Below are 22,877 nucleotides of genomic sequence, written 5' to 3'. Positions count from 1 at the left end.
CATCCCGTAACAACCACCAGTAAACTGAGGCTGGGGCACGCCGCCGTCCCTCCCTCTAGTGGGAAGCCAGGCAGGCCTCTCAAAAGGAGGAAGATTGGGGCCTGGTGATATGGCTCCGTCAGTAAATTGCTTTCATATGTGGGGATCTTGAGTCTGACGTGGATGTGGATCCCTGGGCAGTTGTACTGAGTGTGGACTGCAGGCAGTCAGGGTGGAGACTGGGAGATTTCTGGGACACTTTCTAAGGGTCTATGGTCCCGGAGAGGGCAGGGTGACAGGAACAGTGGGATTCGGCCTGTTTTAGGCGCTGGCCCAGGGGTCTTAGCAGATCAGTCAAGTATGGCCCCGAGTTTTCTCAGCTGAGCAACTGGGAGGGTCCTGCAGTAGCTGGTGGGAGAGGGGAGGAGGAAGGGTCGGGAGAAAACTCTAGGGGACCACAAGGAGCTCACATCTGGACGCCTGGGTTTGTGACGCCCACCAGACTTCCAGGCGCATTTGCATTCATAAAGGTCTGGGCAGAGGCAGATGTCCCCAGATGCCTGCAGTTCCGTAGCAGAAGTGCCTAAAGGAGCTCAAGTCCCTGGGGGCCCGCCTGTTGCCTTCCTCCCAGAAGGTGGCCAGGTGGCTGCAGGTGGCCGGGCACAGATGCCTCAGGCGCCGCCGCGGGGGTTAGAAGGTGACCGGGTCTCAGCGGTCACCCCAACTTCCTGGGATCGTCCTAGGGCTCTGCCCCCCCCTTTCCCACCACACCTGCCCCGGCACCCTTCTCAAGGGCACCCTTCCTCTGGAATGCAGCAGCGCCCAGCGAGCCTGCTGCTGGGCGGCACCTTCTCTTGGCTTTTCGCGTGCAGACGTGACGTGGCCGCGGGAAGCCTGCTGCTGGGCGGCACCTTCTCTTGGCTTTTCGCGTGCAGACGTGACGTGGCCGCGGGAAGCCCGCGGGGTCGCAAGGCGGCGGCGGCGGCGGCGTAGGCTCGCGGGGGAGGAAGCGGGGAGGCCGCTCGGTTCGCACGGTGCCGACGGGGTTAAGGGACCGAGTCTGGGCGGCCGAGCGACGCCGGGACCCGCGAGCGCTCGCCGCCGCCTCCGCCCCGCGGCCCTCCGAGCTGCGCGCCCCGGGCCCGGCGCCATGTAGCGCCCAGCCGCTCGGAGGCCGCCGGCCGCCGGGATGAAGGGACGCGGCTGCTGGGAGACGGCCTCTGTGCGCTCCTTCTGCAGCTCCGGCTGCCTGAATAAATTTAAGAAGGGTTAGTGCCGCCGGCTCCGCGAGGCCGGGCTCCCCCTCGCCACGCACGCACGCACGCCCCGCGCCGGGCTTTGCGGCAGGACCGGTCCACGCGAGCCTCTGATGTCACTTGCCCGCGGCGTGGGGATCGCGGGGAGCCTCGGGGAACCCCTTTCCCCGCACCCCGCCCGCAGTGGCTTTGCGCATGGCGGGTTTTGGAAAGGGGGCTGCGGCGAGAGATGCGTGGAGGTGGATTAACCTCGGGGGAGGGAGGAGAAAAACCCAATCCCCTGATCGTGGACAGGATAGGGGGGTCGGGGATGGGCGCCCCCCCCCCCCGCCAGCACCTACCCCATTTCTTAATCAGTCGGTCTGGGTCCTCACTACCTCAGGGCCTGTAGGCTCCCTGAGTGCTGGTAGAACTGCAGCGCCATCCACATGGGCCCTGTCCTCACTGCTGGGAGCAGCCACCTTGGTCTGAGCAGGGGCCAGCTCTGAGACTGCCCCGCCCCACGGTGATCTTGTCCAACTGCCCCAGTGTGCAGGCAGAAGCCTGCAGGCTACCTGACTCTGCAGCCCCCTAGCCTCTCGCCTGCCATTTTTGACGCTCGAAACCTTTTTTTGGAGACTGCCATGAGTGGAACTTGCTGTTTACCTTGATGAGTGTTTTTGGTCTGATGTCAGCCACTTGGGAAAATCAGGATTCTTTAACCCTGTTGACCTAACAGACACAGAGGCAGTTAACTTGACTTAATATACCTCGATTAGAAACAGCTCTTTTGTGGCATTAACGGCCCTCGGCCTAGCCTGTAGTAAACCTTGTGGTTAATTTTGTTTGTTGACTGGCTATGCCAATGGCTTCTGCGGTCTGGCTAGCTCCTGCCCACCCCCTCAGAGCTGCAGGACACCAACCTCTAGTCTGGAAGTCATGGCAGAGTATGGTCAACCGTTGGCATTCTGAACTTGGCTGTAGGACTTTTGAGGTTTCGGTTATGAGCACGGTCAGTATTTCATTTTTAGCTGGTATGAGGGTCCCGCCATATGAATGCGTTCTATCCGGTGTACATTTTCTGCTGTTAAAGGGTTGATTTCATCTCCAGTTTTTACTTTAGATAATATATGCACATGGAAAGTTAAGTGATAGTTCTGTTATAGATGTAGATTTGTTCAGAGGGTGAGTCTTAGAGTCAGTAAAAACCACCACATCAGATGCTAAATTGCTTTTCTTTGTCTGTAGAGGGGTTTTGATTGCTATTACATGGAAGATTCAAGGCAAACAAGAGTGTGGGATGAAATGCCCGCTTGCTCTCTGCTTGGTTTAATAGAGCCCACACATTTATGTGGAAGCATAGGTGTGAGCAGAGAAGTCTGAGTGACCTCTGATTGGCAGGCCCCTGGGGGGTGGCTTCCATCTTCCTTTCATGTCAAGATGATATATGCAGTGGGGGGGGAGGGTGCTGGGAGGGAGCTCACAGCTTCAGCAGGACACCCTGTGGCCAGGGTCACAGTCCAGAGCAGGCAGACCTCAGTCTCCAGACTGGAGTGCCTCGAGCGCCCTGGGGTCCTGTCTGTGTGGGAGGCTGGTAGCCACCACTTTAAAGGTTGACTATGCCTGCTAAAGGGGCCTGGTTAGCATCAGCTCTAAGATAGCCCTAGATGAGTTCCTCCTTACAGACAGGCCCGAGTGATATAGCGTCACACACCGCAGCCTATCTTGTGCAAGTTGAAGAGGAAGCTGGGTTCGCTGCCTGCTCTGGAGGCCAGGAGCTGTGATGGGCTCAGTGATGGGCCTTTGTGGCTTGGGGTATCAACTCCCATGGGCAGCTACTCTGGAAGTCCCATTGAGTCACTGGGCCAGAAGGAGACCTAGGTTCTTGTCACATTCCCCTGGTCTCAGAGTCATCCACAGCAGGCAGTCCCTGACCCCCGTCAAGAGTGGCTTGACTGGCTCTAGCAGGGTGCTCTCCAGCGCAACTCAACGGCACGAGGAGCAGCCCCAAGGAGTCTGTGGCAGGAAGCCTCTGCCTCACCTCCAGCTGGGCTTCCTGAACCCACTCAAAAGACTTCTCAGGCCCAGGGAGATGGCTCAGCAGGTAAAGATACTTGTCACCAAGCCTTCTCTGACTTTAATCCCTGGAACCCATGGTGGGAGGAGAAAATCAACTCATAAATTGTCCTCTGACCTACACACAAATACACACACACACACACACACACACACACACACATACACGTTTGATTTTTAATCGTTTTATCTAGCTGTGTTGTTGAGATAGCGTGTATTTTGTGTTTCAAACAGAGCGTCGGGAGCCACAAAGGGGGAAAGGCCCATAGAAGGATTTGGGGAAGGTCCATTGAACCGGGTCACTCTGCACTCCATACAGCATGTCCGTCCCTGGAGACAGCCTTGCAAAAGAGGGTTCATTCAAAACACAGCCATAGGAGGGATATGAGAGAGAGAACAAACCCACATCTGTCTACTGAGGACAGGACTCAGCCACAAACCTGAGCTGAGGTGTGTGAGTGTGATACCGATGAAGCAGGTAGAACAGACGTGTCTAGAGAAACAGGAAATGGAAAGCGGACCAGCTTGGGCCTATTCAACTCTTTGTCAGCATAATACAGCATCGCCAACACCAAAGTTCATGTTTGAGAATGATGTGACTGAGTTACAAACAAATTGAGAGAGAGAGAGAAAAAAAAAACCCTTGATGTTTTAAGTAAATGTACAGTTTTGTGTTGAGCCGTATTCATAGATGTCTGCAGCTGCAGGCTGGATATACCTGATAGGGAGATTAGGTGTCCCCAGTCCAGCAGGACAGCCCTCTGCCTGGGGGGGGGGGCACTGTGGGGTGTGTGTTTGGGGTGTTTGCATGTGTCTTATCATCTGTAATTGTGTGTGTGTGTATGAACGTGAGTGTATGAATGTGAGTGTGTGTGTGTCCTTGTGAGCGTGTGTCTGTTTGTGTGTCTCTATGCCTGTGAGTGTGTCTGTGTGTGTCTGCGTGCATGAGTGTGTGTTAGACTTCCTCATCATTTTTGGCTGCAATGCAAATCTGGAAGACTGTACTCTGCGCCCAGTTTGCCATGCTCTCAGGCGGCCTTGGGTTGGCTGTCCTCAGGTGCTGCAAAGGCTGTGGAGGGTGATGTCTTCACACAGGCTCGAAGCAGACATGGCGAGACTCCCTGGAGGTATATGATTATACTGTGAGTGCCAGGCACCTGTGTGCTCCAAAGCCTGTCATGTTTTATTGTTTTTGAGGCAGGGTATTCACCGTGTGGCCTAGGCTGGCCTCAAACTCACAATTGTCCTGCTTCTGCCTCTGGAATACTGGGACTAATGTGTGCCACTATGCCCAGCCTGGGTTTTGGTGCTTTTGTTGTTGTTTTGGAATTCACACCCCCTCCCCTTCTCTTTGAGGGCTGAACCAGGGACCATTCTCAGAGAAGGAGTCCCACAGAACAGCAGAGAGAACAAATGTAGGGCTTTTGGACAGCCTGTGGAAGGGCTTGCTGTGGCATTCATTGGGGGCCACATGAGCTGAGTTCCTGTGAGGACACAAGACCTGAAGCCAGGGGCTGGCTCTGTTCTAGATGCCCGTGTTCTTGCTCCGGATCTCTTCTGGCTCACAGGGACTGTCCTAGCTCAGGAACCGAGCCTACAGGGGAACTAGCATGGCCCTATCCTCTCTGTTAATTTTTTTTTTTTTTTTTTTTTTTTTTTGGTGCTACTGTGGCAAGTGGCTTTGCCAAGAGGGTAGGAGAGAGAGAAGGGGGGGGAGGAGAAAGAGGGAGAGTGCAATAGAGGACTCTGTTAGACGACAAATCACAGCCAACTTCCTGGCGGAAGTAACCCCTCCTGTTACAGGATACATGAGATGGTGCAGATGGGAATATGGACAGCATAGGGGTCAGGAGGCCAAAGGGAGCCCTCAGAGCTTGGCGACAGGTGAGAAGTGGGAGGGAGTCCCATGCTGGGGTGGGTCAGAAAGGACAGACGGAGGCTCTGGCACCAGTCCTTGTGAGGTGACAGCCATCAGTCTCTGGGGATGAAGGCTTGGTAAGGAGCGTCCGGCCCTGGCGTCTCTGGAGAGGGCTGTGGCTCAGGAGAAGGAGGTGTTGCCTCAGGGCTGTCCCCGCTAAAGGCTCTCCCAGTGTCTAGTGGCATGACTGCCCAGTGTGGTCAGTGAGAAGGACCCCATCCATCATGCCTGTGGAAGCCGTGAGGCTCCGGTGTGGTCTTTACACGCAGTCAGAGACCAGTGCTTTGCTGCTCTCGTTCACACAGAGGAAAAAGCTGCTTTGGAGACAGTGGTCTGAGTAGGTAACCCGGGGTCGCTTACGGTATAAGTCCGTACAAAATGTGCCTTAGAGAAAGCTGCCCCGGGTCCCCCACACGGAAGGCAAACAAAGCCACCATAGGGCTTTGAAGGAGGACTGCGGCGCCCTTGGTGTTAGCGTTTTGTTGCTGTGAAGAAACAAGGGAGAATGTCTTTGTTCAGGCATGTGGTTGGCTGATGTCTTTCTGGGCCTGGTGTGCAGAATGCCATAGTGGAAGGGCTTTGGGGGTGGGGGGAATTGCAGGAAGTGGAGAGGGAGAGGATTCGGCTACTGATGAAGTTAGGCCCCTTGTGATCCGACTCCTCTCAGAAGCCCCTCTCTGACAGCCAGAGCCTTCAGGGGACATGATTAGTTTCAAACCTTGATAAAGGTGCCTAGTCAAGGCAGCAAGCAAGAGGACTGTTGGCACTATCATTTTACAGATGGGGAAACTGAGTCTCCAGGAGGAAAGGTGACTGTCTTAAGAGCACACAAGCAGAAGTGGGATGGGTGCTCTCATGCCCAAGGGGCGGCCAAGGAATGGAATCTTCTGGCCCCAGGTGGATGCTGTAAGGCATGGGACTCATTTTCTGGGACCCTTAGTCCCTGGAGAATGCCAAGGGTGCCGTATAGGGGAATCCTTGTCACTTGAGAAAGGCTAAGTGCACAGGGAGGTTTACAGTATTGTGACGCTTAGAGGCAGCGGGAGTGGATGGAGAAGACAGAGCATGCTGCCTTTTACACGTATCAGAAAATCATTTTCTCAGTTATCCTCCCGACCCCAAAGCTGTGCGGGGGACATTGTCTGTAACCAGGTGACTGGAGTCCAGCTCAGAGGGGCTGCAGGCCCCAGTCCATACTCACCTCATCCACAGGCCAGGCTCCTTCTGATTCTTCTGCGCCTCCCCAAGGAAAGAGCAGAGGCCTGGACAGGGCCCTGTGGCCAGACCTGGAGGCCAGGGTCAAGTGGAGATACTCAGGCAACCACCTGGGAGCTGAGAAAGGTATTGCCAGGGATCCCATGAGAGCAGCCCTCTGGGGACAAGCAGATAATGAGTGGGGATGGGGGTGTCTGGTGGAAGACAGGTATCACTTCCTTGTATTGTGAGTGTGATTGTGTGGGAGCAGCCGGCAGGTTGGGGAGCAGAGAGTGCTGTTGGGGAGAGGTGAGCAGAGGCTGACTTCATGCCTGAGGCAGCTCAGAGCCCTGGGTGGCAAGCAGCCTGAGGTGCTGGCTTGTGAGGGAAGGCTTGGGGATCAAAGTAAAGCAGACAGTACACCAGAGAAGAGGACTACACCATCTTGGTCAGCCATGGCCCAGTATACTCAGTGACTGTGGGGACAGTGGAGCTGTGACAGGCATCAGGCTTCCCAGCCTTGCAGACTAGAGTCTGTTTTGGTCAGTGTCCCCTCACCCCCCAAGAGTCTAGGGAAGACAGTACTCTCACCCCCTGGGGGCGGGGTCTTTTGTTGCTCAGAGTCTGCAGTAGGCCCTCTTGGAGCCTTAACAGACTCCTCAAGACCCCTTACTCCCACTTATCTATCCTAAGGTTGTTACATTATTTTGCCAGAAAACCACTCTTTGTTTGTTATGCTCGTCGTGAGATACAATAAAAAATGAATCTACAGTAGGTACTGTGGGTGGCCCTGTCCCCTTGAGAATTATACCGTATGTAGCTTGTTCAGCCATGAGCAACAGCCCTGCTAATGAAAACATTAATCAGAGTCAATGTTTGTCCAGCCTCCAGAATAATACAGTGATCTCTGCTTACTCTAAGCAATAAACAGAGGGCCACCCAGGTGCCAAGCAGAGATAGGTGACCCCTGTAGGGGCTCAGGTATAGGCCAAAGTTAGAATAGGGCTCACAGGAGCCCTGGGAGGCCAAGTAGAGCAACATCAGGGTGGCCAATGACATGAAAAAGCTTTTCTACACAGAGTTGAGCTTGAGCTCACACCCCATCCCCAACTAGAGCGAAGTTCTGACCTTCAGGGACCATCCTACAGGGCAGGGCGCTCCATGCCCGTGTGGGCGTGATTCATTCTCTGATGCCTGGTTTTCCTGTAAAGGGCCAGTCAGTCAGCTCACACTAGCAGTGCATCTGATCAAACAGATGGACAGCGTGAATAACGATGAAGTAAGCCTCGGGCTCCAGGCTGCTGTAGACCGACTTCCTTTTATGTCCTTTCCTCTGACGTCCATGTTGAATCATAACTGCTGACGCACGTCAGCTGTAGAAATAGTTGCTGCCCGTATCAGCTGCTGTACCAGGACAGGAGGGAGCCATGGACTTCAGTTTGGCCGTCCCCACCTGGACGGTACCCTAGAGCAACTGTTGTGTGTTTCATGGGAAGTGAAGGCAGTTTACTTGGTGCCTGGAGTAGTTTAACATGAGAGGCGACACCGTGGGATGAGAACCTAGGGTACCATTCAGCCCTGGAGACATTTTGAGACTGTTTATTTGCTTGGAGATTCCCAGGCCTTCTTCCCAGGCCCCCAACCCACATACTTTGTTCTTGGCCAGACTCCTGGGGTCCAATGGGGCCACTCCTCTGTTCCTGGACAGCCAGTACTTTTAAGGATGCTCTTGGGATAGCAGTTTTAGCTGCTTAAGCTCACGGAGTTCACTTGACAGATCGGGACACTATCGTTAGGTCCCTATTTCTGGTTCTTGCTTTTCCTTTATGTGAACATTTTTTTTTTTTTTTTTTTTTTGTTAAACATAATTTTCCCATGGCCATGCATCTTAAGCAGCTTCCTGTGTGACTGCAGGCTTGATTGCGGAACATGCCTACAGAATGCATTTCCTTCTGTTAGTTAAGCAGTTGTGTTCTGCTCAGATCATCGGCGCAGCCAAACTGCTGCGCGAGCATCTTTGGCACGCAAGGTTTCCTCATTTGTGTTTCTTTCTGGGACAAATTCCCGGGAGTGGGATGGCTGCAGAGAGGGGTGTGAACACTCCCCTCTGGTGTCACAGTCCTCCCTTGCCAAAAACGGGCTCATTCATGATGCTCATGGCTGGGCTCCCTGTCTTCTACTGCCTGTGTGCTGAAGGGATGATGTTGGGGCATGAGGCCGTGGGGGGGGGGTACACACGTGTGCTGTTGTACCTGTGGGGCCCTCCCCTGTCATCCACTACCCCGCTGACCCTGGAGGTTGCTGACTCATCTAGGCTGGCCAGCCAGCCAGCAAGCCCCAGGGATCTGCCTGTCTCCACCCGGCCCCCTGCATGCTGCCACACCCAAGGTTTTACGTGGATGCTGGGATCCGAACTCAGGTCCTCATGTTTGGTAGCAAGCACTTTCACCACCTTCCCACCCCCTCATTTTGTTTTTGAGGCAGGGTCTCACTGTGGGGCCTAGGGTGGCCAGGAACTCGTGATCCCCTTGGCCCAGCCCCTCAAGTGCTAAGCTCACAGGTATGTGCTGTGTATGGCCGAGGGCTTGGTTGGCTTGTTTGAGGGCCTGGGTTCAATTCCCAGCATCAGAATAAAACAAAACAGAAGTTGAGCTGTCCCCACCAGTTGAGTTACCTGTGGTGCCCACTCCTGGCCTGTGAGCTGCCTTTTCTCCTGCCCTTCCTGGAAACCCAGCAGGAAGGACCAGACACAGAGCTGACATATGCAGACGGAGGTTCTTTGGACCAGGATGCTGACCCGCTGTTCTTAGGGGTCGGGACTCAGAGAACTGGTTCCTAGACCTCTAGCCTTCCAGCAACCCTTGCTGCATAACTGTGGGCCCAGTGCAGAATTCAAGTGCAGGTACTTTGCAGAAGCTTTTGTTTCAAGACAGTGACAACTGAGCACTGATCCAGGCATGAGCACAGGCCCTGTAGATGGCAGCCCTGTGAACGGCCATTCACGTGGGCTCATGGTGAGCCCAGGCCATGCCCAGTGCTCTAGTTGGAAGTGGCCAGCTGGCCCACACTCATCCTGCTCTTTAGCTTTTGCATGCCACTCCACCTGCAGAGCTCAAGGCCAGGCATGTGTGGAGTCTTGCTGCTCTGCCCCAGTAGCCAGCACACACAAGGACCCTTGTCCTCCAAGGTCCAGTGCCCTCCCTGCAGCCATTTCTGTGCCTGCTTTGACCTCAGCCTTGCTGGTAGGCATCTGGCCCTTCTGTTCATCCTCACCTGCTTTGCTCAGGTGAGACAAGTGATCAAAAACAGCTTGCCTGGACATTCTGGATACTTTTTCCAGTAAGAGTGGTCCTTTGTCCCATTTCCTTTTCCGCTTTGTCTCCACCGCAACATCTGCCCCTGCCGGGACAAGAGCAGCTGCTGCTTGCCCTCAGTGTTGCTGGTAATGAGTGGTGGTCTTTGAGATTTTTCCCCCTGGTTTATTCTCCCTGCCCACACTCGCCAGGCTCCTCCCAGGCAGCAGAGGGTAGTTGGAGAGTAATTTCATAGGGCTTGTGACACAAGGTGGCATTCTGAATGGATTCAGTGGGTTACCATGGAGGAGGGGGTGTCAGGGGGTTCAGGGACAAGCCCTAGCAGCAACTAGGCTGCATGGCTGGGGTCTCCCATGGATTGTAGAGCTTGGAACTTCCTTCAGTGGTTTCTGGCTTGCTTTTGCTCTTCCTCTCATGGGGAACATGGTCCCATACTTAGTGTTTCCCCACATTTTCAATGTTTGGATTAGGAAGGCATCGATGTGTGAGTCTTCACTTAGATTTGAGACAAGTTTGGCTCCCCGTATGAAGGAACATCAGGCAGCCATAAAATCCCACCCTGTCCTAAATCACTGCTGCTGGCTGAGATTTTTGACATCATTTCCCAATAGCCAAGCTAATGCACATTCACTATAGAAAATTCAGTAGAGGGAGCTCACAAAGGAAGGAGAGTTCCATAGGGAAGATGGCCCAGCAAGAAGATTGCTTGCCCCACAAGTGTGAGGACCAGGGTTCAATTCCCCAGCGCCCATGGAAATGATGGGCAGGCATGGTTGCCTACTTGTAATCCCAGTACTTGGGAAGCAGAGGCAAGGGAATCCCCAGGGCAGCTGCCCTAGATAAACTAGCCAGTGGGCCAGCTGCAGTTGAGTGATCAAGGAAGACACACAGTAGCAGCCATCCCACATGCACACACACACGCACCTGCACACACACATGCAAAAAAAAAAAAAAAAGAAACAAAACACTTGGCAGTCTAGCAGAGGGGTAACCGTAGATCACCCTGGCTGCTCCACGTTGACACCTTCATGTGATGAATTTCGATGTTGTGAGGCAGGGTCTCACTATGTGGCCCAGGCTGGCCTCAAACACACGGTGAGCCTCCTGCCTTTGCCTTCCGGGCCCTAGGATTGCACCACCACACCCAGCTTTTGCCAGTCTCTTGATCTCTGTCCTTGACCCCAGATGGTTTGAGGGCCTCTCTTCCATTTTGCAGATGTAGAAGCTGAACTGTGAGGCTTTGCAAAGCTCTCCCATAGTTAGCAGCACCCTGCTGCTTCTCTCACCGTGAATTCTCCACTGGATTAAACAGTGGAGCAGGATGGGTACAGTGGTGCATGCCTGTAATCCCAAAACTTGAGGAGGTAGAGGCAGGTGGATCTTTGTGAGTTCAAGGCCAGCTTGGCCTGCAAAGTGAGTCCAGGACAGCCAAGGCTACACAGAGAAACCTTGTCACGAGAAACAGAACAACAACAAAAATTGATGGGACAGCAAAAATGACTGTGTGGATAAAGGTGCTTGCTGCCAAGCGTGATGGTCTGAGTTCAATCCCCCAAAGAGAAATGACTGCTGCAAGTTGTCCTCTGACTGCCACGTATGTACCATGGTGCATGTGCACCCACACACATATGCCCATAGACCCAAACACATACGGGTACATGTGATGCATTTTTAAAGAGTTGGAAGAGGTAGCTCATTACTGAATAGTGACAGCTTTGTTTCTAATAGGATCGAAGGGTTTTGTTTTGCTCTTGTTTTCATCTATTTGTTAGTCTCTTGTGGAACCATGACTGCTTTGTCCTGTGCTCGTCTTGACTCATGCTAACCTGACTGCATTTCCCCCCAAATATTTATCATGAAGTTCTTCAAGCCCCGGGAAAAGTTGAAGTGCTGGTACTTGTCAGCATCTGCATTGTACCGTCTGTATCAATATGTTCCTGTGTCTGCTTTGTTACCCAGCACCCTTGTCCCTGCCCCTCACCGGCTTCTGTGAGGGGCAGGTAGAGCTCAGCTTCAGGTAAAGTGGGAACTCTACTGAAGAGCTGTTATTCTCCCTACCCCATCTTTTTCTATTTTTAATCTAGTTTTCGGATGGCATGGATGCCCCAAGCTAAGCTCAGACCTCCCCAAGTATCTAAGGATAGCCTTGAACTTCTGACCCTCCTGCCTCCACTTCCTGGGTTACAGGGGCGTGCCTCCACACCTGTGTTTGGTTTGGCTTTGATTTTCCTGCAGTGCTAAGGGCTTAAACCCAGCCATTCATGCATGCAACAGTCTACCATTGAGCCACACCCCCAGCTTCCATTTATGTTTTAAAGCACTCTTCCAAAGTACAGAGCCACTGACACATTTTACCTCACTCCTCAAATGGAAACGCTTCAGTGGCATCACCTACAGATAGGCATGTGCTTTCTCTCTTAAAGTAAACCACTCACGGCCAACAAGTGTAGGTTTTCATGCACACCTCCGGGAGTACGCACGGCAGAGGCTTGTCTTGGATATGTTCAGGAGGGGGACTAATGAGCTTCCGGGGAGGGTGCAGCACCTTCCCCTGCCTGCACTAGCACATGGTGGTGTCACAGCCGTCCCCTGTGGTCCTCGGCTGCATCCCCTTGTCATTCGTGTGGGCGTTTTCCTCCAGCTGGCCGAGAGGCGCATCTCTTCTCATTTGGCTTTCCATTTCCATTGAGTGGCTTGTCCTTGTAGGTGTGAGCTCCTTCATATGACGAACCCATACCTACTCCTTGCCAGTCTGTTACACATTGTTCTTCCAGCTTTTTGTTATTTTAACACTATTTACAGTCTCTTGTGGAACTATGACGACTTTATGGCGTGCCATTTTTGTCTTGTGCTGACCTGATTGCGTGGCTGTAGTCATTATAGCTGGGAAATAGACTGGTCTCTTTTTCTTATTAGCATTTCCCCAAATATTTATCATGAAAATCTTCAAACAGTGAGAAAAGTCGAAGTGCTGGTGCTGCCAGCATCTGTATGTCACCATCTGTACTTTTGAGTTCAGATTTTAATAAGCTGTTTAATAGTGTTACTGAGTTATCCGTGCGCCATAGGGATTCCCTTATTTAAACTGTGTAAATGGGTGGTTTTTAAAACAACATTTACAGGATTACACAGCCGTCATCATAGTCCAACTGTGGAATGTCATTGCTGTTCCTGAAAAAAGCCACACACTCACTTGTAGTCACTTTCCAGCCTTCAGCAGCTGCCAGGCTGCTTTTTGACTCTATAGATCTGTGCGCTTCGTAGAGTTCATCTAAGCCAGAGGTTCTCAACCCGTGGGTCGCAGCCCCCTTGGGAGTGTCTAATGGTCTTTTCACAAGGGGTCAAAGGTCATACATCCTGCATACCAGGTATTTACATTACAATTCATAGCAGTAGCAAAATAACAGTTATGAAGTCACAATGAAATAATTTTATGGCTGGGGTCACCCCAGCATGAGGAGCTGAGTTAAAGGATTGCAGCATTAGGAAGGCTGAGAACCACTGGTCTACATGGAATCTTTTCTGCCTGGCCTGCTTCACTTAGCATGACGTCTTGTAGGTTCATCCATGCCTCAGCATGTACCGGGACATTTCTTGTTACTGTCCTGTGATACGCCATTGTGTGACAGGTGTACAGCATCGAGTTTAGCCATTACCAGTCGATGGCCACAAACACAGAAGGTTTTTAGTGGAGATATGTTTTTATTCCTCTTGGATAAACGCTGAGTGGAGGTATTTCTGAGCCAAATAACTCTGTCGCTAGCTCAGATTTGGATTGATAAACTGTTTACCACTCTAATAGCCCTGTGAAGCTTAAAGTCTCCTTCAGGAGCCAACTTCACTCAGAGCGTCCGACAATTTATGCTCTGAGGGGTAAGAAGAATCACATAAGGTGTTCAGTCGCAAGGACAAAAACCACAAACCTGTTTGTCCACAGAGGTGTGTGAAGAACCACAGCTGAAGCAAACTCGCTCCTGTCTGCTGCGCTTGGGAGGAGCACAAAAGTATTTGAAGAACAATTCTGTGTTTTGAAGAAACCGAGGTCACAAGACTCTTGTTTTCTTGGAGTTTGCTCACAAGTGCTCAGAATTCTCACATGACTACATTTTTGGACTTTCTCCCCCACCTTTAGGTTTTAATAGCAGGCTATCCGGAGCGGGTTTGATTTGAGATGTTGTAGGTAAATCTAATTATCATCTGATGCATGAGTATCCTATAGGGAAACAAATTATAATACTCTGCCACCAAGACAGAGACCCAAACTATGTCCAGTACTATTGGTTACATTATTATACGGATCAGAAAAATCTAGATAATAGCTTTAAAAAGAGACCCATATGCTTAGTAGTTCTGGTGTCTGATAAAACAGAAGCCCATATTTGCCTTCTAATGAGGATACAAGTGTTTTGATGCCCTATGCAAAACAAGAAGTGATTTAAATCCCAAAGAAAGATTAAACCCCCTTCTCTGAATGAATGAATATATTACTATATTATATGACTATATTACGGTCCCAAGGTCCAGTCATGAACACCGGGTCGCTAGTCGAGTAACTTCTCCCTTGGTGCATAGGGCCTTAACTTGGCCCACACGGGCAGACTTGACTCCTGGTGATATGATCCTTATTTCCTTTTTCCCTTTAGCTGGAGGTTTCTTACCTTCCTGGTGACTTCCACTGCCTCCTAGCCCTCCACCACTGTCCTTGACGGCCCTGGGTTGGAGGAGCCGGAGAGCAATCCATAATGTCCTGGTGTACCCATCTGCAATGACAGGTGCATACACTTCCTGGACTTTCTCTGGAGAAGTAAAAACGGCAGGTTAATGGCCTTGATTGCACATTTCCTCCTGCAGTAAACCCAGGGGGTCGGGTGTGCATGAGTGTTCGCCTATTGCTGGACACCTTCCCACAACAGAAATAGAGTCTGAAGTGGTATTTAGGGGCTTTTGAGTTAACCTGAATGAATCACAACATCCAGTTTCACCTGCTAGGCTGAGGAAAAAGTAGCCTGATGACTATCTGGACCATGCATCCCTCCTGTACCAATAGATGAGCCATCAATAAAACAAGCATCAGCCGGGGGAAAGGGCGATGACTGGACAATTCTTGTAGCCACAAATTCAGCTTGCATGAGAAACTTGCCAGCTGGACAGTGACTTCCTGTCCTTGCATAGCAATCTGCAGATGAAACTGGAAAATCCACAGAGCTCTGTAACGCACTTAAAAGCTGAGAGTTAAGGATAGTACAGTGCAGCAGGTATTAAATCCATACGATTGTTGGCATAGGATCCTCCCTGATTTGCCAACAGAGCAAGAAGAGCAAGGTCCGGAGTTAGCATTTTATGTCCCTCATGGTGTAAACAGAACCCTTCCAAAGGTTTGTCCTTCTGTGCTGTAACACCTGTAGGAGGCACTTTAGTGGGAAAAATAAGTGAGTTTAACCACAATGAAGGAGCCACAAATACCTCTTTTAGCCTGGATTCAAATGGCTGAAGTTCTTATCTTGCCTCTGTAGAGATAATATCCGAGGACTGCCCCATGCTGGAAGTCTCTCCTTCTTGATAGATTGGTTAGTGCATAATTAGGTAAACATTTTGGTTTTGTTGAAATTGCACTGGAAATCAGGGCAGGGACTGGTAGATGAATTACTTTTTTAGCCATGTCCTAGCTCATCTAGGTTGTAAAGTTAGGTTTTTTTCCACCCAGTAGGTTCTCCTAAGTCTTCATCAAAACATGCAAAGAATTCAGTTTTAGATTACCAGGTTCTTTACCCCATGCTTCAGGGTTGTCTTCAGGCAATGGAGGGGTCATGTGTAGAGGGGGCCCCAGTAGGGGAGCTGAGGAAACCGTCATGGGCATGGGAGGCACGGTTTTCACTTTGATTTTGCCTGCACAGGGAAAACCTCCTTCCTTGCCTCTTACAACAGTTTTAAGGTTTGATCATCGAGTTTATATTCATGCAAGGGACTAGTCTCTCTTTGTCATGGTTAAAATTGTTGCCTCTTCAATATTCTTTCGGACTCTGTCCCATACTTCTTCATCTGAAGCTCCTTCTTCCAGAAACGAGGATTATATTTGTGCCCTTCCTTTCTTTAAGCGCAAAGTAAGGCTGAGCCTTCCCTGCTTTCTTCCCCACTATGCTTGCTCACCTCCTCCTGTGAGGGTCCCCACTATCTTGTCTCACAGATTTCAGGTTCCTGTTCGGATGACACTTGTTTGCCTTTCTAACGGGGGTGGGAACCTAGGAGAATGGAGCCAATAAATGAGGCAGACCAAAGCCTCATGCAGGAGCCAGCTCTACTTAGAGCATCAGGCACTTCCTACTCTGAAGGTTCAGAAGACTCACTCGAGCAAGGTGTTCAGCATTTGTCCATAGAGGCTTATGAAGAACCACAGCTCAAGTGAACTCATGCCTGTCGGGTACACCTGGGAGGAGCACGGAAGTGTTCCAAGAACAACTCTGTTTTGAAGAGATTGAGGTCACAAGGCTCTCGTTTCCTTGGCATTTGCTCTCAAGTGCTTAGGATTCTCACACAACTATTTTAGACTGTGTTCCAGCGACGAACTGCCAAAGCCTTTGTAATAGTGACTGCACAATTTGAGCACGAACAATTTACTGGGGACCCAGCGCCTCCGCGCCCTCACTGACACTGCAATTTCCTGCTTGTTTTTTCACACTGGATCCATTCTAGTGGTGTGCTATCTCAGTGTGGCTCTTCTCTCCATTGTCCAAGTGACTGATACATTGATCTCTCTTTATTTTGGCCACTTGGGTATCTTTGGAGAAATCTTTGTTCAAATCCTTTCCTTATTCTCTTTGGTTGGGGCTGGTTTATTAGACCTTGTGGATATCACTTGATGTTTCTGCTTGGAGATTCCAGATACTTACTTATATTTCCTCATAAAATATTTTAAAGGTTCACACTGACATCTTTATTGTATCCAGACAGTTTTTAAGGTTTTTTATTTTTTGGCAGAGGATGTAAAGTTTCTTTTACTAAGAATATAAAGCACATAGTTGCCAGCCCAGTATATTGTTTATTGAATAGTCCCCTTTTCTCCTAGGATTCTAACTGTTTGAGCCTGTTCAGGGATATCTCTTGTTTTACAGGTCAACCTTTCCCCCTGTACTACAAGGTGTCTACATAGCAATACAGTATGTATCTCGTAGGTCAAGTCTCTCTGTTTACCAGGGTGCTGCTATAATTACTCCTCACTTTCCAAGTGGGAACGCTGAGGCAAGATGGGCTATATCCAGTCACACTGTCCCCAAGAGATGATAACTGAAGTTGTGGCGATGGAGAGTGAGGACTTGGCGAGAGTAGAGCTTGCTGTGTCCCGTGACATACATGGGCTCTCAGTCAGCACTGGTCCATACCAGTTCTCAGGGCTGCATGCCACTTGATTGGTGCAACTTGAGGCTTTCAAGAACCGGCTCTCCGGAAAACGGAAACTGCACAAAAGAAAAAGGCCTCCACTTTTCCTTAGTGCCCATGGAAGGAATGGAGGGCCGTGTCACTTTAAGTGACATGTCCAGGAATCTGGGTCACCCTGGATGGCTCTGAGCCCTGCCCTTGTTAGCCAGCTGCTCACTCACAGCATGGGCCACTGGACTGAAATTGGGGTGTAGTTCCCAGGGGATCAGATGTAAAGCCCAGAGTGTGACAGTTGCAGAGTGACTACATGGGGTATCCACTATGACCGAACTGGTGACAGCAGTCTGCTGCCCTCCTCTATAGCTCTGCACCCTGACTTCTTGCACGTTGGTTGGACACGCAGTCCTCCCGGGTGGAACTTTTTGCAGCTCATATGTGCACTGTGGAAGGGCATCCCTGTCTATTTCAGTTACTTCTCTCTGGTGTGATAAAACACCTTGGCTAAGCAATGGAAGGGAGGGAGGGAGGAAGGAAGGAAGCAAGGGAAGGAAGGAAGGAAGGAAGGAAGGAAGGAAGGGAGGGAGGGAGGGAGGGAGGGAGGGAGGGAAGGAGGGAGGGAGAGAGGGAGGAGTTATTTGTTTTGGCTCACAGTTTGAGGGTGCAGAGCATCATAGCCAGGAAATCACAGCAGCAGGAGCCTGAGGTAACTGGTTACATTGTGTCCACAGTCAGAGAATCAGTGAGCAAGTGTGTGAGCGGGCATGTGAACAAGTGAGTGATCCAATGAGGAAGTGAGTGAGCAAGCAGATGAGTGATTTAGTAAAAGAGGGAATGAGTGATCTAGCAAGTGAGAGAGTGGGGGAGCGAGTGAGAGACGGAGGGAGTGATTTAAGAGAGAGGGAGGGAGTGAGCAAGTAAATGCTTGTGCTCAGCTACTTCTTTCTTCATTTTCATTGTTGAACAGAATTTCCGCAAGTAGATATGCTACTTTTGAACTGTTTTTGCTTTGGGGCCCCTGTGAAGAATACTGCGGCGAATGTTCACATGAAAGGTTTTGAGCGGGTACAGGAATTTTTCACTTTTCTTGGGCCAGGGGGCAGGAGTGAGACGGCTGGGTTATGCAGTCTAAGTGCCTGCGCGCCCCAGTTCCCTAAGCGTGAGGGCACCTGTTTTGTCCTTACCAATATCTATTTTCTGAGTTTTTGAACAGCTATACAGGCTAGTGAGCTGGCTTAGTGAGCCGCAGGGTTGAGGAGCCCGAGCTGCGAGCATGGCATATCTTCTCCTCGGTTAAATTTTCCCACAGCTTTGCGTTATCTTGAGCATTCTCACTGCATCTCTCTCCGCTAGTGCTGGCGCTGTGACAAGTGGCATTATTTAAATGTTATTTTCTAGGTGCTCGCCACTGGCATTAGAGAAATAAAGCCTTTGTCCGCTGACCTTCAGTCTACAGTCAGTCACGAACGACTTCCTAATTCAACATGATGGTGCCGTCCTTTGATTGCTCTCTTGTGACCTTCTGCACTGGCTGAGAGATCCCCAGTGCAGCACTCAGAGGGTGAACAAGCCGTGTCTTGCCTCTTCAGGTTCTGCTTTTTGTCATTAAGTCTGGCCATTACTGTAGATTTCTTTTTAGCCTTTATATCCAGTGAGGACGCTCCTCCTTTTTAGTGCCCTCTTTTTAGCCTGAGTCAGTGTCAAATTTTGTCAAGTGATTTTTTTTCAGTCTTTATTGTATTTGTTATGGTCTTAATTATTCTGTTAATATGAATTATGACCATTTAAAAAATAAAAAATTTCAGTTCCTGAGATAAAGCCCTCTTGTTTAGGATGTTATCTTTTTTTGTAGAACCCTATTTGCTAATATTTTGTCTTAAAAAATTGTACTTGTATCGATGAGCGTTTGGAGGCCTTAATTCTCTTCCCTTGCAGTGTCCTCCTCCTTTTGCCACTGGCACAGCCTCTCATCCTGTTTCTGAACTGTATTCCACTCTTTCATATATTAGGTAGAACTCTGTACAAAATGAAGGTCTGGGTCTCCTTAAAGGAAAGATTTTAATTTTAAGTTTAGTTGCTTTGTAACAAGCTTATGTGGTTTTTTAAATATAGCTTTCCATTTATTCCTTCAGGAAGACTTCTGTTTAATGAAGGCATTGGGCTCACTGGCATAGCATTTTCCATATTTCAATGTCCTTTCATGGCAGCAAGATCTACAGCAGTGGATCTCCTCCTCACTCTCCCCAGTAATTTGCACCTCCTTTATTCCTTAATTTATGTAGCTGGAGGATTGCCACCTCTGTTGATCTCAAAGAGCTTTTCAAGATTTGGGGATTAATTTTTCCATTGTTATTCTGCCTCCAGTTCACTAATTTCTGCTCCTTCGCTCCATTCACTTTGAGTCTTCTTTCTGTTTCTTCATTCTGAGGAAAGGAGATCTGTGTGTGTGTTTGTGAACCTAGGCAGGGGTGGCTCAGGGGCCAGAAGGGGTCAGGTCTCCTGGCACTGGAGCCTGAACTGTTGTGGGTGCTGGGAAACAAACTGGAGTCTGCTGCAAGAGCAGCGCGCTCTCTAAGTGGCCGGGCTTTCTCTCGGGCACCGCTAGTCTTTTACTATAGCTCCTAACGTGTGTCTAGGTAATTGATTTTAGTCTCTCTTAACTTCAGAATAAACGCTTAAAGCTAAAATTTCTCTCCAAGCACTACTTCAGCTGCATTCCGAAATTTTGATGTTTTATTTTATTCTTCTTTCTAGCATATTTTCTACTTTCTTTGTGATACATAATTTACTCATTGACTATAGATAAGTTTATGGTTTAGTTTTTATACATTCGTGTGTGTGTGGTTTATTTTATTTTTTCAAGACAGGATTTTTCTGTGTAGCCTTGGCTGTCCTACATTTGCTTTGTAGACCAGGCTGGCCTCAAACTCGCAGAGATGTGCCTTCCTCGCTCCCTGTGCTGGAATTACAGGCATGCACCACCATGCCAGGCTGGGGGCAGGGGGGGTTGTTTTAAAACAGATATCTTTTTGGTTTTGTTCTCAATTTAATTATATAATAGCCAGATAATATATGTTTATCATTTTGAATTTGAGATTTGATTTACAGCATGTGCTCTGTCTTAGTGTTTGTGAAAACAATGCCTATTTTGCTGCTGTAGGATAGTTCTATTTGGTTAACAGAGAAGTGAGACTTGGGGCTGTAGAGATGGCTCAGTGGCTAAAAGTATATATTGCTCTTGTAGAATACTCAAGTTCAGTTCTCAGCACCCACACTGGTGGCTCACAACTGCCCATAACTCCAGCTCCATTCCTAGATCTCCTCTTCTGGCCTCTGGATGCTGCCCTTATGTACACAGACACAGACACACAGACACACACACACACACACACACACATGCACGCACACACACACAGACACACCCATGGGTGGTTTTATATATATGTAAATATATATATATATAAATTCATATATATCTATATGAATGGAAAAATATATATGAATGGAAAAAAAATAAAAAGGAGGACATGACTGCTTCTAAGGGGTTGAGGTTTTTATTATAGACAAAGGAAAGAACAGGTAGAGACATCTGGAAGGGTCCAGAGTGAACAGGACCAGACTGAGCCTGAGGGACATGTAAGGACAGAAGGGAAGGGATAGCAGGAGAAGAGCTGCCAACCAAGAGGGGCAGCCTGTGCCTAGACACTGACATAGCCAAAATGGCCAGGGTCGCTGCGGGAAGGGGCAGCCTAGCCCCTGGGCTGGAGAGTTCAGGGTAGGGGATAGGGTATGTCAGTCAGAAGGACCCTGTAACAGGCAGGAACTGAGAATGCTGGGAGAAGTGTCACCAGGGTCAGCCTTGATATGTTAATAGGCATCTCAGCTGTCTGTCCCAGGTTTAGATATATATATATATATAATATATATATATATATATATATATATTGATTTTGAAGAGATGGCTCTGTGTTTAAGAGCACTGGCTGCTCTTCCAGAAGGGCGCAGGTTCAGTTCCTAGTCCCCACATAGCAGGCCACAGCTGTCTATAATTCCAGTTCTAAGGGACCCAGTGCCACCTCCAGGGCTCCGTGGGCACTAGGCATGAGTGTGGTACACAAACATACATGCAGGGAAAACACACATAAAATTAAAATAAATAAATCTTTTAAAATACTTAAAAAATTAAGCTAAGAAACAGCCAGCCCTCCTACACCCACACTTGTTCTAGCAAGCTGTATTTTGGGGTGTTCCCAGTACTGGCCAGCCAGCTGTCTCACCCTAAGTGGGGATTTAAGAGAACAGCCCCTTCCAGCCTTCTGAGGTCCCTTTCCATAATACGTTGTCTGTTATGCATTGTTAGATTCAATGAGAGGGAAGGAGCAAGGAAGAGGGTCACAAGTTTAGCGAAGGTTGAAAAACATGTTTTGCAGTGTACATGAGATCTAAGACTCAGGAGCTTAATTTAACAGAAAGTGTATTCCCTAACACAGAACAGACAGGAACTTACTCTTCCTGTCTTAACTGTAGACAAAGCCCCTAACCTGCGAGGTACATTTCTCCCTGTTGGGTCTTTCATGAACTTGCAAAGTGTGTTGTTCCTTGTTCTCACTCTGTCGTCTCAGTCCTTTGTCCTTTATGAAATCTCCCGCTGTCTCTGCCCAGATTCTGCTTTCTAAAGCTGATGAGGCTTTCTTGGGATTCATGTTTGCCTGTTTCCCTTTCCAAGCCTCTGCTTTTAACCCATCTGTTTCTTTACATCTGAAATGTATCTCATGGAAAGCATATGGCTGGATTTTTATCTGTGCCTTTATGTTTACATTGTAGATGGCATAGAATGGTTCATGCTCTAAAAATATACGGTTTGATAAAGTCTCTGATTTTCCCCCACGTCAGTGCTGGAGACAGAACCAGGGTCTTTGCTCATTCTAGGGCCCTCTGCTGCTGAGCTACACACCCAACCCTGAAAATCTCTGCCCTTTAACTGAACCATCAAGACCATTTTACTTTAGTGTAATCACTGCCTGTTTACCATTTGGGTCTGTCTTCCTTTAGAGGGGATCCCACAGTTCCCCCAGCTAGGCCTGAGCCTCCTGGGCTTGAGTGTTCCTTCTTTACCCTCTCCCATCCCCCAAGTAACTGTGACTGCAGATGCTCCCCACCACATCTGGCTGATACACTGGAATTAAAACTCTCGGGGTTTTTTGCTGTTTGTTTTAACTTGCCTATTTTTTTTGTTCTCCCCTCCCTACGGCCTACTTTCAGTTTTCAATTTTCTTTTCTTTCTTAGTTCATGAGCCATATGGTCTCTTCTGGGTGGTCAATCCAGACACTGTGTATCTTTAACTTTCTGTAATTTTTGTCCAAATAATATTCCATCTCAGGCAAGATAGAAGAGCCTGAAGCCGTGTACCGATGCCCTCTACTCTTGGTGCTGGTCACCTTGGCTTCCTTTCATGTTACAAAACTCTACAAGACGTTTCTCAAGCATTATATAGCCAGTTTTCCTCAAATGAAATTTAAAAAGTGAGAACCTTATAGTATTTTAAATATTTCTTGCATAGCATCTTTTCTGGCCTTCTTCATTCCTGCTGTCTGGGCCTGAGTTTCCATTTGATGTCATTTTCTTTCAGTCTGAAGATCAACTTCCCCAGCCTCTCTCAGTCTTAGAACATCTTTTAACTTCCATTTTTCAAGGGCATTTTAATAGGCTGTCTATTTCTAGGTTTGTTGTAACAGGAGAAGGATTCTGTTCCTGTTAGGACCAAATAAAACAATGATGATGCCCATAGC

General features: G+C 49.2%; 1 protein-coding gene across 6 annotated transcripts in view; it reads left to right on the top strand.

Moving 5' to 3' along the window:
• Osbp2 (oxysterol binding protein 2) overlaps window positions 1–22,877 on the top strand; it is a 160,604-nt gene that overhangs the window by 94,896 nt on the left and 42,831 nt on the right. Inside the window, exon 1 of one of the 6 annotated variants that reach the window (XM_060365548.1) lies at window positions 986–1,247. The exons of 4 other annotated variants lie outside the window; for them this stretch is intronic. In XM_060365548.1, the coding sequence (XP_060221531.1) occupies window positions 1,169–1,247 (79 nt within the window). In that variant the 5' untranslated portion in view covers window positions 986–1,168. Of the gene's footprint in view, window positions 1–985; window positions 1,248–22,877 lie in introns of those variants that run through there. One more of the 6 variants, XM_060365549.1, reaches the window with a different exon arrangement.

Source organism: Meriones unguiculatus, chromosome 12 (genome assembly GCF_030254825.1).
Source record: "Meriones unguiculatus strain TT.TT164.6M chromosome 12, Bangor_MerUng_6.1, whole genome shotgun sequence".
Taxonomy (NCBI): Eukaryota; Metazoa; Chordata; class Mammalia; order Rodentia; family Muridae; genus Meriones; species Meriones unguiculatus.
The sequence above is the reverse complement of the archived record's forward strand: the minus strand, read 5'-3'. Positions and strand labels throughout refer to the sequence as shown.